Here is a 13,509-nt window from a genome sequence, read left to right on the forward strand (position 1 = left end):
ATTATTATTATTATTATTATTTTAAAGCTATGAAATTTAAACTAATAAGCCAACATAGACCAGAACTGAGCAAGGTTCTGAGAAAAGCTTCCTTGTCTTTGCCCCCAACCCATTATGGGCTTTCACTTTTTACAGCAAAACTAAAACAACTGAATAATTAAAGCAAAGGGAAAGAGCAGGGGAATGAGCGGCATCAGAGCAAGCTCCAGGATCTCATTGTTTTCTTTGTGACTTAGCATTTGGCTACAGACACAGATGTTGGAAGTAGAAGAGAAGCAAAATATTTTAAATAAAATGGGTATATAAATAAATAGGTATGGGAATAGATGCTGTGGACAGAACCTGGGTCTGCCCGATTGCTAATGTGGATGCTAACGACAATATTTGGGAAGTTAAAAGGAAATTTTCAAGGTGTAGCTGTTTTGCCATGCGCCGTACGGACTACAACTCCCATAATCCAGACCCGGGGGGCACAGGGATTCCGGGGTGGTGGTGGTTGCGGTCTTGCTTTGCTCCCTGTCTCTGCTCCTTTTTTCTCGAAAGCCTTCAGAGCTCAGAATCCTGGGGGGCCGCGGCGGCGGGGGTGGTGGTGGATGATGGGAGTTGTAATCCAAAAAAAAGGGAGACCTTTCCCACCTCTGCCCCCACCTTCCCTCCGACCTTCCTTTTTACAAAAAGCGCCCCCCCCGGTGCCTCCTTAAAAAAAAGAAACGTATGTTAAAAAGACACATAAAGCGCCCCCCCCCAAAAAAAAGGACCGGCGCGTCCTTAAAAGGCGTTCCCTCCTTCCATCCTTTTTGACCCCCCCCCCCGCTCGCCGGGGAGGGGGAGGTGCGTGGTGTATGCAAATGAGGCGAACCCGTGACGTCACCCGGGGCCCCGCCCCCCTCCCCGCCCGTGCAAAAGTTCTCCAACGGCGGCGGCGGCGGCGGCAGCGGTGCGGGCGAGGGATCGAGTCCAGGGAGCGAGCGAGCGAGGCGAAGATGGCGCTGCGCTGGCGGGGCGGCGAGGAGGGCGAGGAGGGCGAGGGCGAGGCCGGGGGGTGGCCGCCCCGGCTGGGCTGGCGGGTGCCGGGCTTGGGCCCGCTGTGGCTCCTGCTGCTGCTGCTCTGCCCGTGGCGCGCCGCCTCCGCGCAGGATCCGCCTGGCCCGCCGGGCCCCCTGATCCTGGGCATGAGGCTGGCCCACAGCAGCCGGCCGGCCCCGGAGATCCAGGACTACGGCATCCTCCAAGTGCTGGAGGGCACCGAGATCCAGCTGCGCCTCTACGGGCTGCGCATGGAGGGCGCCCCCCTCTACCAGGTGGTCTCCTTCTCCGAGGTGCCCGAGGGAGGAGGAGGAGGAGGAGGAGGAGGAAGGGGCAACCTCACCGCCAATGCCACCTGCTCGGAGAAGAGCCAGGACCTGGTGGTGCAGCCGCGCCGGGGCGAGAGCCGGGAGACCTCGGCCGTGGTCTTCGTCAAGGTCCAGTTCCTGCGCAAGGCGGAGAAGTCCAAGCTCTACGTCCTGTGCACCCAGCGGGGCGGCCCCGGGCAGCCCTGGCAGCCCCTGGAGGGCGAGGACGCCTTCCTGAAGGTGGTGGAGGAGAAGAAGCACCTGCTCCCCCTCTGGCTGCAGGTCATCCTCATCGCCTTCCTCCTGATGCTCTCGGGCATGTTCAGCGGCCTCAACCTGGGCCTCATGGCCCTCGACCCCATGGAGCTGCGCATCGTCCAGAACTGCGGCACCGACAAGGAGAAGCGCTACGCCCGCAAGATCGAGCCCATCCGGCGCAAGGGCAACTACCTGCTCTGCTCCCTCCTCCTGGGCAACGTCTTGGTCAACACCACCCTCACCATCCTCTTGGACGACCTCATCGGCTCCGGGCTGGGGGCCGTCATCGCCTCCACCGGCGGGATCGTCATCTTCGGGGAGATCGTCCCGCAGGCCCTCTGCTCCCGCCACGGGCTGGCGGTGGGGGCCAACACCATCATCCTCACCAAGTTCTTCATGCTGCTGACCTTTCCCCTCTCCTTCCCCATCAGCAAGCTCCTGGACTGCGCCCTGGGCCAAGAGATCGGGACCGTCTACAACCGGGAGAAGCTGGTGGAGATGCTGAAGATCACCGAGCCTTACAACGACCTGGTCAAGGAGGAGCTGAACATGATCCAGGGAGCCCTGGAGCTGAGGACCAAGACGGTGGAGGATGTCATGACCCCGCTCCACGACTGCTTCATGATCAACAGCGACGCCATCTTGGATTTCAACACCATGTCGGAGATCATGGAGAGTGGCTACACGCGGATCCCCGTCTTCGAAGAGGAGCACTCCAACATTGTGGATATCCTTTACGTCAAGGACCTGGCCTTTGTCGATCCGGACGACTGCACCACCCTGAAGACCATCACAAAGTTCTACAACCACCCGGTCCATTTCGTCTTCCACGACACCAAGCTGGATGCCATGCTGGAGGAGTTCAAGAAGGGTAAGGCGAAGGGAACGGAGCGGCTTCTGGCCCAGGCGGGCAAACTAGCCTGTTCTTGGAGGCGTTTCCTGTGTTTTGTGATAGAAAACCCAGGTTTGCCAACAGTAGCTTCCTTAGCAAGGAGCTGTCGTCAACCCTGGTGCCCTGGTGGATCCACTTATTTCATGCTTGTGTTTCCAAATACAGTGGTGCCTCGCTAGACAGTTACCCCGCATGACAGTTTTTTCGCTAGACATTGACTTTTTGCAATCGCTATAGCGATTTGCAAAACAGTGATTCCTATGGGGGAATTTCGCTGGACAATGTTTGGTCCCTGCTTTGCAAACTGATTTTCGCTAGACAGCGATTTGCTTTTCGCTAGACAATGATTTCGCTAGACAGCGATTTCAGTGGAACGGATTATCATCGTCTAGCAAGGCACCACGGTACATGGACTCCTTTCCAGGATTTCTCTCTCTCTCTCTCTCTCTCTCTCTCTCTCTCTTTTTCTCTCTTGCCTATTCACAGCCACCTATGTTGTGAACAGGGGGAGGCAGGAGTAGACAATGGCTATGGAAAACCAGGTGAATAAACTTCCGTGCCTTCTTGAGCAGATTGCGCTACCCTGCCCCTCACTCGAGGGTTTTACCCTCTTCAGGCTTAATTGCTTTCTTAACACACACACACACACACACACACACAAATGGAATTGGTTTCTGAATTTCAGCTCTCTTCTTGTGAATAGACTGTGATTTAGGGATGGTTATGTTTCCTCTCCCCAGACGCTACATACTGGCCTGAACCAGGTATAACCCCCCCACAACTTTGCCAAACAGAAACAAAGGCCAAAGTTTATAAAACAAAGCGCCTGAGGTTACTTTTGATGCAACTTCTTGTAGAAAAACAAGCTAATGAGGATCACGTAGGAGACAGAATCTTTCCGGAAGGAGATCCTTCCGGCCTTGGGCCAGATTAGCTGGCTGACCGGGGAGGGGGGGGCAGGAAAGTAAGCCTAGCTTCGCCAGCCTTTTGCCCAGAATAGCTGAGCGCCAGGCCTGGGAGGAATCGCTTTGCACACAGAAATATTTGGAGACCTTGAAAGCAAAGAAGGAACGCCACCGTACTGCTGTGCCGTGCCAGGGCGAGCCCTCGTGGGCGACCACCCACTTCTTCAGAGACTAGCTGGTGCAGAGATTGATAAGTTAGTCTTCAAAGTGCCACCACCACTTTGTGTGGGCAGAGCATACTGGCAGGGCTGCCTCTGGGAGAAAAATATAAACGCTTGTTGTTACTTTGGGCATTGGTGAGTCAGATGCAAGACTCAGATACCAGGGACCCACGAGCATTTCTGTCGGTTGCAAGCAACTTTCTTACTTCTGTGGATGCCCACTTTCCTTGCAAAAGGGGTGTTTCCAACCTTTTTTCTGGGAGAGTTCCAGGAAGCTTAGGGTGCTGTGATGAAATTAACGTCTCCGTTAAATGGAGAAGACTCTTAAAGCTGCAGGGTCACAATCAGCTGCCGGCCCTTCCAGATTTCCTTAGTGGGACCTAGATGCATGATTGCTTTCTTTGAAAGCTATAGTGTCAAGGCCAGCCCATCATGAATCGGGTAGGGGCGCAATCCACCCGGGAGTCAGCTTTCTGGAGCTGCCTTGTCCCTGTTTATGTCAAAAGCGCACAACAGCTCTGCTTTGAAGGGTGCCACGGATTTTCTGCCATTTTCAGCCGGGATATTGGATAGAAACATACTGCATGTATAAATAAAGGAGGGGAGAAAAACCCTTGTGTCAGCATGAAACATTTCCCTCTCTTTGCAGTCCAAACACAGCATCATGGGGGGTTCTCTGTGAACTCTTGGCATAGCTTTAGGAGGAGAAGTGAAACCACAGAGTGTGTACATCTCTCTGTGTGTACTTCTGTGGCAGTTGTTTTTCTGCATTCCCCGTTTGAAGGAAATGTTTTAGCCGCTTTCTGCGAGGAGCGTGGGACGTAGCACCCAACGGGGTTGTGGCTTCGGACGGCCCAGTGCAGTTTTACTGTTGGGAAATGCTGTTGATCTGGCCATATTTTTGGCTCTGCAATGAGAGTTTGCCCCCCCCCAAGAGGTTCCCCGACCTTCCCCTTTCAATGGCTAATGAAGGTATTGACTTAGGGCGTCACAGGAACTATATTAATACATTGGTTGCTTGAAAGATCTGAATGAATAGATCCGTTTAAATCGTTACAGTCTGGTGGAGGCAGGAGACCCCGTGTGTGTTTCATTGTCCTGCTCTGGCCTTGTCCTGAGAGGGGTCGGTGGGTCGTGGTTCCCCTTGCCTCTGGATCTGGGGGTCATTCATGGTGCAAAGATGCTAGCAGGGTTCAGAACCCATGAAAGGGATGGGTTTTTTGGTTTTTTTTACATACAGATGAGTCACTCTCATCAGTGCCTTCCTTCTTTCTAATCAGGATTTACTGCGAATGGATAATCCCCAGTGACGTCCATTCAGTACAATCAAATCACTCATTTACTCCCAGCACTGAGGCAACAATAGAGAAACGCTGACATTCTCAAGGAGGCTGTCTGCTGTGTCTCCGTATGAGTTGCTGCCCAGGAATTTCCTTCTCCTTTGCATCCGGAGAGAGAAGTGACTGATGCTGAGATGCTCCTTGGCTGTCCCAAATCCTTGCATGTTTCCTCAGTAAGCTCACTGAGTCGATGTATGTGTTAAGGATCAAGGAGCCCCATGATAGTGAGGGTGGGAAGGAATGGCGGTCTAAGCACATCTGGATGGTCGCATGTTTCCTGTGCATCTCTTATACAGTGGTGCCTCGCATAGCGAGGTTAATCCGTTCCGGATTAACCTTCGCTATGCTGAAGCATCGTTGAACGGGGCAGGGAATTCCATTGGAATGCATTAAACATGGTTTAATGCGTTCCAAATGGGCCGAATACTCACCATTCAGCGATGCTTCTTAATGGCCAGCAGCCATTTTCGCGCCCTCCCCTCAGTTAATGAGGGCGCGAAAACGCTGCGTGCGGCCATTTTGGGCCATTTCCGGGCTTCCGGCGGCCATTTTGTCCGCCTAACAGCTGATCGTCGGGGCTTCGTTTTGCGAAGATCGGTAAGCGAAACGCTTACCGATCTTCGCAAAGCGAATTTTGTCCTATCTAAAAAACGTTGAGCAATCGCATTAGCGATCCCAAAAAAGGATCGCTATGCGATTTTGTCGTTGTACGGTGCGCTCGTTAAGGGAGGCATCACTGTATAGGGTTGTAAGTTAACAATGGGTCATTTTAGCCCCAACACTGTGATAGGAGGTAAGCTCCATTGAACGCAATGGAAAGTGTAGCAACAGCAATAGTGCTGTAGTGTCAGGTCAGGTATGAATCCTTCTGAGCCTCCCAGGGTTTTCTGCATACTGAGAGGTTTCCCCTCCATTTGGTGTCACTCTGGGACACACCAACCCACCCTGTACGTCTTGCCCAAAGTGGCGCAGGTGGTAGAGCACATCACGCTCTCTGCCACACTCGCCCCAGTGATCTTGGGTGGCCCCTTTCCTGGGAGGCATTTGACGGGGGGGGGGATTCAGTCTCCCAGCTGTGCAGCCATGTGCTCCGTCCTACTAAGCTACAGTAATTCTCAATGGGCCTCCGTTCCTCCATAAATCTGTCTACAACTGTGTTGCTGAGTGTTCTTAGATGTGAAAGTGGGGTGTGTGCGTGTACGCATGCACAAAAAATTAGAGGGCTGAATGACCTGTAAAATGTGGGGCAGGGGAGGGAATTCCAATAGGTATAAGTCTGACTGCTGAACTCCAGGAGTTGGCGTTGCAGACGAGGTCGGAGCCAGCTTGGTGCTGAATCAGGAGCAGAAGTGGGTAACCAGATATGCATGCACACAAGGGAGGCTGTCACACTCCGACTTAGGCCTCTGGTCAGGACTGGCAACAGGTGGCTCGCTCCCCGGCCAGCCTACCTCGTAGGGTTGCTTTGAGCCTAAACAGGGTCAGGGGAGAAAAGCCATGGGCCTTCAGCCTATAGGGAAGGTGAGGTGTAAATGTAGCTGAGAAGTCAGTGGAACTAAATCAGAGGAAAAGGGAAGGGATTTGTGCCCAAGTTTGTTTGTTTGTTTGTTTGTTTGTTTGTTTGTTTGTTTATTGTATTTATTTATTTATTGTATTTATACCCCGCCTATCCAGTCATTTCAACCACTCTAGGCGGCTTACAACATAAAGTATAAAAAAACCTTGTGAGTTTTGAGAGAGATCTGTGAGTTGAGAAAAAGGGGAGGCCTTCACCGCGTAGGTGACCCCCACAACCTTGGAAATGGGTGCCCCCCGAAATGCTGGGGTGAGGTGCCCCCACCTTTGAAGTATGGATCCTGACAGGGCATGGTCGAGACTATGATGGAGATATGCCAATGAGATATGTGGTACTAATAAACATCTGCAAATTTGTGTTTTCCAACAATACGAATCTACTCATTTGATATTATAGGGTGAAGAATACTCTCCTCATTTGCAACGTTTGAAATGTTCTTTATAAGTGAAGGCCTGGGTTCCCTTCCCTTTTTAACCTCCACTTGACTACCGTTGGAGATTAAGCGCTGGGAAAGCCAGGGTCAAACTCTGGCCTGTGAACAGCAGGCCGGCCGCCTGCAGTCTCTGATTTGTCCTAAATTTTGGCTGTCACGCTGGAGTGAGTGTTGTGCGGGTGGTTGACTTTGGCTTAAATTGCCATGTAGTTATTGTCTTAGCTCAATAGAACAAGTTATGATGGACAAGAGTAGACTTCGGTCTAGATGGGCGGGGTAGAAATTGAATGAATGAATAAATAAATAAATAAATAAATAAATAAATAAATAAATAAATAAATAAATATAAATGCACATTTTAAGACCCCAAAAACTGTCAAAGGGGGGGTGCTCACCCCGCTCCCCATATACACAAGGCAGAAAATGTTAATTTAAAAAATGTCGCTTTGGCTCAATCCTAGGAAGAATTTGCCCTTTAATCTTTTTCCTGACATTTGGGGATGAATAAATGGAGGGAATTGTGAGTGCGGCCAAGCCCTGGGAAGTCTTGCTTGATGCGTCCTCACACACGAGGATGAGCTGGGTCGCACTTTTCTTGGCTGCTAAGGAGGTCGACGCACTTCTCGGATTCCTCGCAAAACTTCTCCCAATGGCAGTGGTGCGGTTTTAAGGAAAAGGCCGAAAATTGCACCCTTCGCACCCCTTGGGGTGAATGGTGTGAAACTAGGGTGTTTTGTGAGTCAGTTTTCCACACAAACAGGAATCTTGCAAAGCCTGAGTTCCTGGCCTCACGCTAAGCCTACACGAGTGCAGGAACCTCTTCAGGAAATGAGATTCATGAAGAAAGTGATGATGGTGGGAGCGAGGTTGGGTTTTCGCCTCGCCGCCTGTCCAGAACAGCTGCTTCTGTGGTGCCTGACCAGGGCTCGTGAAGCTCCCTGGGTGCCATTCGGCCAGGCCAGGCCTCTAGTTCAATTCCCCCATTGGGCTTCCTGCGAGTAAAGCCAGCCTGTGTAGCCTTGGGCAAGTGGCATAATCTCAGGTCACCCCCAGAAAAACAGAGTGGGAAACCACTTCTGAGTATTCTCTACCTAGAAAACTTTGGAAAGGGTTGCCATAAGTCTAAATTGACGTGATGTTGTTGTTAAAAGGCAGAAAGAGATGGGAGCATCTAAGGCACGGGAGCTATCCAGATGTTTTGGGGACTACAGGTCCCACAATCCTTCACCATGGGCTCCTCTGGCTAGAGTTGATGGGAACAGTTGACTTAAAAGCATGAGAAGATACCAACTTTCTCACCCATATTTAGCTATGTCAGATTCTGAGAATTCAAAAATCACTTGCTGGGGGGGGGCACAAAGTCAAAATTTACTTGAATCTCAGTATTTGTATTTCCAGAAGGATTTTTCAAAGAGAGAGATGTCTGCTTACGGCTTGGCCAAGCACAGATGACTCAGTTACAATGAAGGGACAGTGCGCTGGCGATAAATCAATGGGTGGGAGCATGTGATGTGATAGATATACATATATATTTCCAACCTGCCCCGTGGGCGCATCAGCCGCAGACAGGGGGAGGCAGGAGTAGACAATGGCTATGGAAAACCAGGATTTTATCTGAGCCAGCCCTGAATTGTGGCTTAACCATTTAATGCAAGCCTGCAGTCTTGAGCCATATGAAAAGAACTCTGCGGGAGTTTACTTCTTAGCATGTGCAGAGTTTATGTAGGGGCGCCAAACCCTAGGATGCCTCCCCAAATAAAGTGTGACCTCCCAGCAATTCTAACACCTCCTGCTTTAGCAATTAAGCACCGCTTTCAAGAGATATTTATACCTTCAGCTGCTGCTTTTCCAACATGCAAGATAGAAGAGATTGTGTGGAGCATTCTCAAATCTCGACGCCGGAACAGTTGGGCGTGGGGGAGCCTGTGCCAAATCTCTTCCAGACCCCCTGAGCAGGTCCAGCCAGCACGATTTCACCGGTCAGAGATGGACGCCATTGTCCAAGCAGCATGCAGTTGCTGGATCTTTGGGCACTGCTGTGGACTGGTAGCTAGGGGTTTAGACCTAGGAATCTTAGTGTGTGAAGGATGTCATTTGATATAGTTTAATGAGAGATTAGAGTCATCCAAAGCTCCCCAGATGCCTTGGACTGAAACTCCCATGAGTCTCAGCCAGCATGGTTAAGGGCTGGAATTTATGGGAGTTGTAGTCCAAAATTTCTGGAGGCCAACGCCGGCTGTGTTTTGGTAGAGTGAGGAGTATTGGAACTGCCGTGGTTGGGGAGAGTCAAGAGAAGCTTCTTGACTTGGTTCTTGGCTCTTCAAGCCAATGTCTTTCCCTCTGTCAAAGAACCTGGACCCCACCATGACAAAAAAATGAGTTGTTTTTTAAAGACACTTTTACAGAGGTTGGGAGTTCCCCACTGGGCCTCCTTGATAGGGGCTCGACTCGATGATTCATAGGGTCCCTTCCAGCTCTGCACTTCTTAAGATGATGAAGATGATGATATGTTGACGGACACCCTGTGTTGTCCCCCCCCCTTCTTTTTGTTGTTTATAGCAAGTTTCAACAACGTAAAGACAGGAGCTGTGTTGGGAGTGTACACTACGTTTTATTGTCATGGCAGTCGTGAGGCACAAAAACAATAAATTAAAAATGTAGTTGTTTTGTCAGAAACAGATGTTGCTGTGATTAGATGCAAACAAACCAAGATCACGATAACGTCCGGTCGTGTTATGAAAACTCTGCATCCCGCCGAGATGACTTCTATATTCCACCTGTCGTCCGCATACCGCTAGCTGAGAATCTTAACTCTTCCAGGATAGCTAGCTTCAAATTTCCATTCAGCCTCAAAGCTTATTAGAGTAGATTTCAGGGAGGCAGCCTGGAGTTTGTTTTAGCAACCAAGCAAACACAAGCCAAAGGTATTCTGGTACCTTGAAGAAGCTTCTGAAGCTATCGGCTCTAATACTTTGGGGTTTTAAAAAAATTATTATTATTTGATTTGGGGCCAATCGGTGCTTTTACGTCTATCCTGCTCAGTGATTTTATGGTGAGAGAAGGGAGTGGAGGAGGTGGCCGTGGAAATGCTTTCAACTGTTTAGAGAAAGTGCTGGATAAATGTAAAGTAATTATTAAATAAGGGAAGACAAATAAATCTTCAACAGGGCACGATCTGTATGAAGTTCTTCCACCTCGTGAGATTGTTGTGGCTAAGGTGAGGTTTGGCTTCAGGCTTTCAGGATACATGACTCATGCCATGAGCCTTGTATGCTGATTTGTATTTTTGATTTAGACAAGAACAGCCACGTGATTCTGTCGTACATAACATGACACACCACATATTTAATTAATTGCATGCTCTCAAGTCAGTTCTGACTTATGGTGACCTTTTCCTTGGTTTCCTAGGTGGAAAATACACAGAAGTGGTTTACTCTCCCCTTCTTCTGGAGGGGGGGGATCCCTGGGACTCCTGTGCGGCTGGCCCAAGGCCACCCAGGCTGGCTCTACTCATAGGAGACCCCGTGGGGGGAATCGAACTCCCAACCTCTGGTTCTACAACCAGATGCTTAAACCACTGAGCTATCCAGCCAGTTTTATATGCTAAATTTAAGAATACTATATTTATTTGTTGCTATTACATTTATGACCCATTTTTGCACCAGTGAGGTCACGATTCTGTCCATGCCTTTTCTCTCCCACCCCCATTATCCTCACAGTAACTCTAAAGAAAATCAGAGAAGGACAGAGACAGTCCTCAGTGGGGAAAGGAATTTGAATCTCTGAATTCCCGGTCCAGAACTTAAATATCTACACCACACGCCTCTGAATGAGCAAAATCATATCCCCACCGCCTTCAAAACTTCTGTCTTATTCAAAACCCCAAAGCCCTGAAAAGCGCTTCCAGGTCTGAGGAGATTCCTCTGTGGTTGTCATTCCTCCTAAACGTCCAGCTGGCATCTTAACAACATCAATGAAGATAATACTGACGTCGTAGGCAACCATGTAGGTTATAAATATACTGATGATATTGAGGGTGTCCTTAGGTATCCAGTGTTAGAGATGCTTTAAGAGAAGGTCAGGTGCATAAGGCTTGGGTACCACCCACCCTAATCCATGGCGTGGCAAGAGACCCTTAGACTTTCCTGGCTTTTTTCCCCCACTGGGGCGATGGGGGGGGCAAATTCATAGGTGTGGAAGTGCGATGGTTTCCTCCATCGCAATTTTGCTCTCTGGCTTTGTTTGGGAGTGACAGGGCTGGGGGAACTCAGTTATCTTCTTCAGGCCTTGTTTTCTTAGGGCTGGGTCTGTTTTGGGTCCTGGCCTTACACACACAGTCATGCGCGTGCTTCTTGGAGAGCCCATGCCTTCCATCTCTGGGAGGAAAAAGGAATGACAGAACCGGTCAGAGTGGGGCCGTTGCCTGCGGTGACCTTTTCCCACTGTTCCTTATGTACGTGAGCCTTCTCCGGGGCCCATCCCTTCGTTTGGCACTTGGGGGAGGTGAGTGGAGTGTTTGTTGTCTCCCACAAGCCTGCAGCTACTCACATGCCTCCAACGGGGTGAGGAAGACCAGCTCATTGCCTCTATGGCAGCAGGTTTCAATGGCCAGTGTTACCCTCAGGCAGCGAAATCGATTGGGTCAGCCCTGTTAAGTTGACCAAGGGCTGAATTCCTGCTTTAGGGCTGTCACTCCCTCACTGCAGGATGTGGAGTGAGGCAGGTGGGTTTCACTAACCATTTGTCAAGATGCAGATGGACAGGGGTGGTTGGTAGATGTGTTATCTGGATAGCTCAAGGGGTTAGACCAAGATCAGGAGTTGCTTGCTTGCTTGCTTGCTTGCTTGCTTGCTTGCTTGCTTGCTTGCTTGCTTGCTTGCTTGCTTGCTTGCTTGAAAAAGTGGCGACTTTCTGATGGCAGGCTCTCGCCTCCTTCAAAGAAAAGGGAAAAAAAAGAAAAGGAAATTTTTTAAAAAAAACACTCCTGGTGTAGTTAAGTGGCCCATGCTAATTTTCCAAAAGCATATTTTGAAGTGCGTATGATTCATTTTGCTCCTGCCAAGGCAGGATTGCCTGCTTAAAATGAGCTGCCTTTCTGGCTGGGATGGAAATGAGATATTTTGGCATAAGATTCCTCAGAAGGAGTCTCTTAAAGCCGTCAAACTGTAGGGCCAGGGTGTCTGTGTGTCATTTCAGGCCACCAGCCCGCGAGGTGGACAAAATGTACCGCTTCAGATAGCTGGTGGGAAGAATGGCATTTATTTCATATGTGTAACAATGCTCTCCTACCTATCAGCTCTGGAAAGAACTCCCAGTGTGGCTTGTGATAAATCACGGGGGGAAACCTTTCATCGCCGTCCTCTGAGCTGGCTCCGAATGCCAGCTCTGGTTTGCTTGGCAGTCAATCAGCAGCAAGAAGCCGGCTGTGCAAAACGACATGAATGAGAATCTGGCCCTCTTCGCAGTTGTCTGCTTTTGCCGGATAGCTCGCGAAAGACAAAAGATGCTCCGTGTGCCTCTAGAAGGAAACGGGGGTTGTGAGAAGGAGGCTGGCCAGCACTGAAGGGATGCACAGAGTAGATTTGGATGGTGCAGGATCCTAGGGTGGGCCTAGCCATTTGACTCTAGAGCCCGCACCAATTGCACCTCGTGTGGGATTCCTCCTGGTGGAAGCTGGGAGGCTCGCAGTGCTGAATCCTCGAGATGAGAAACTTTTGGCGGTCAACCCGGCTTGGGCAACAAATTCCCCTAATCTCTCATGGTTGCCGTTAAAAGTCTGGAGGAGTCGGAGCACTGAGGTCGAGGCAGGCCAGAAAGCTGTTTGTGCAAACAGAAACCCATACTCCCTGTCATTATTGCCTCTGCGTATCATCACACACCCTGCCCTCAAGGCAGATAACTCGTCCTCTTGCATGTGATTGATCATCACCCACCCCAGCGCTTCAGTGGAACAGCGATCGTTCTGCTCCTACCCTACCGGATTTTCAAGTTCAGACCCTCTGCAGATGGGCTCCGCCAAGGTTGCGCGGGGAAGCTGAGAGAGAGAGAAATGTAAAGAAAATCAAGGATAAAGGGACTAAAGGCTCAGACAGGCCAGTGACCAAAATGACTCTTTTCTTTTTTTAAAAAAAAAGAAAGAAAAGAAAAGAAAAAAAATCCCCTGGAAGTGTGATGGTTCTGTGCCTCTCATCACAATTTTAATGGCTGTGTTTTCTGTTGATAACTCAAGGAGGCGTGGTGGTGATTGTGTGCAAAACTTTGTTGCAGAAGAGGTGGTTCTGTTAGTTTGCCCCAGCGTGTGTAATGGAAACCAAATCGTGGTGGCATTTTAAAGACTAGCAGATTTGTTTCGATGTGAGCTTCTTCCATGCGCCCTGAGAAAATTGATTGCTATTCACCAAAGTGCGCACTGAAATAAATCTATGCATCTCTACAGTGCCACAATACCTTTAGGGGTTTGGATCTATTTTATTATTTTATTTTTATTTTTGCATTTTGTTATCCTTGACGTATATAAATCTTGTCCCACTAGACTTGGAATTTTGCTCTC

The 13,509-nt window shown here is 49.8% G+C and overlaps 1 protein-coding gene across 2 annotated transcripts in view; it reads left to right on the top strand.

The window, feature by feature from the left end:
• Nucleotides 1–915: 915 nt before the first annotated feature.
• The window catches only part of CNNM4 (cyclin and CBS domain divalent metal cation transport mediator 4), a 32,733-nt gene continuing 20,139 nt past the window's right edge, over nt 916–13,509 (top strand). The window contains exon 1 of one of the 2 annotated variants that reach the window (XM_020780210.3): nt 916–2,463. In XM_020780210.3, the coding sequence (XP_020635869.3) occupies nt 984–2,463 (1,480 nt within the window). In that variant the 5' untranslated portion in view covers nt 916–983. The remainder of the gene's footprint in view (nt 2,464–13,509) is intronic. The other variant, XM_020780211.3, reaches the window with a different exon arrangement.

Source organism: Pogona vitticeps, chromosome 8 (genome assembly GCF_051106095.1).
Source record: "Pogona vitticeps strain Pit_001003342236 chromosome 8, PviZW2.1, whole genome shotgun sequence".
NCBI lineage: Eukaryota > Metazoa > Chordata > Lepidosauria > Squamata > Agamidae > Pogona > Pogona vitticeps.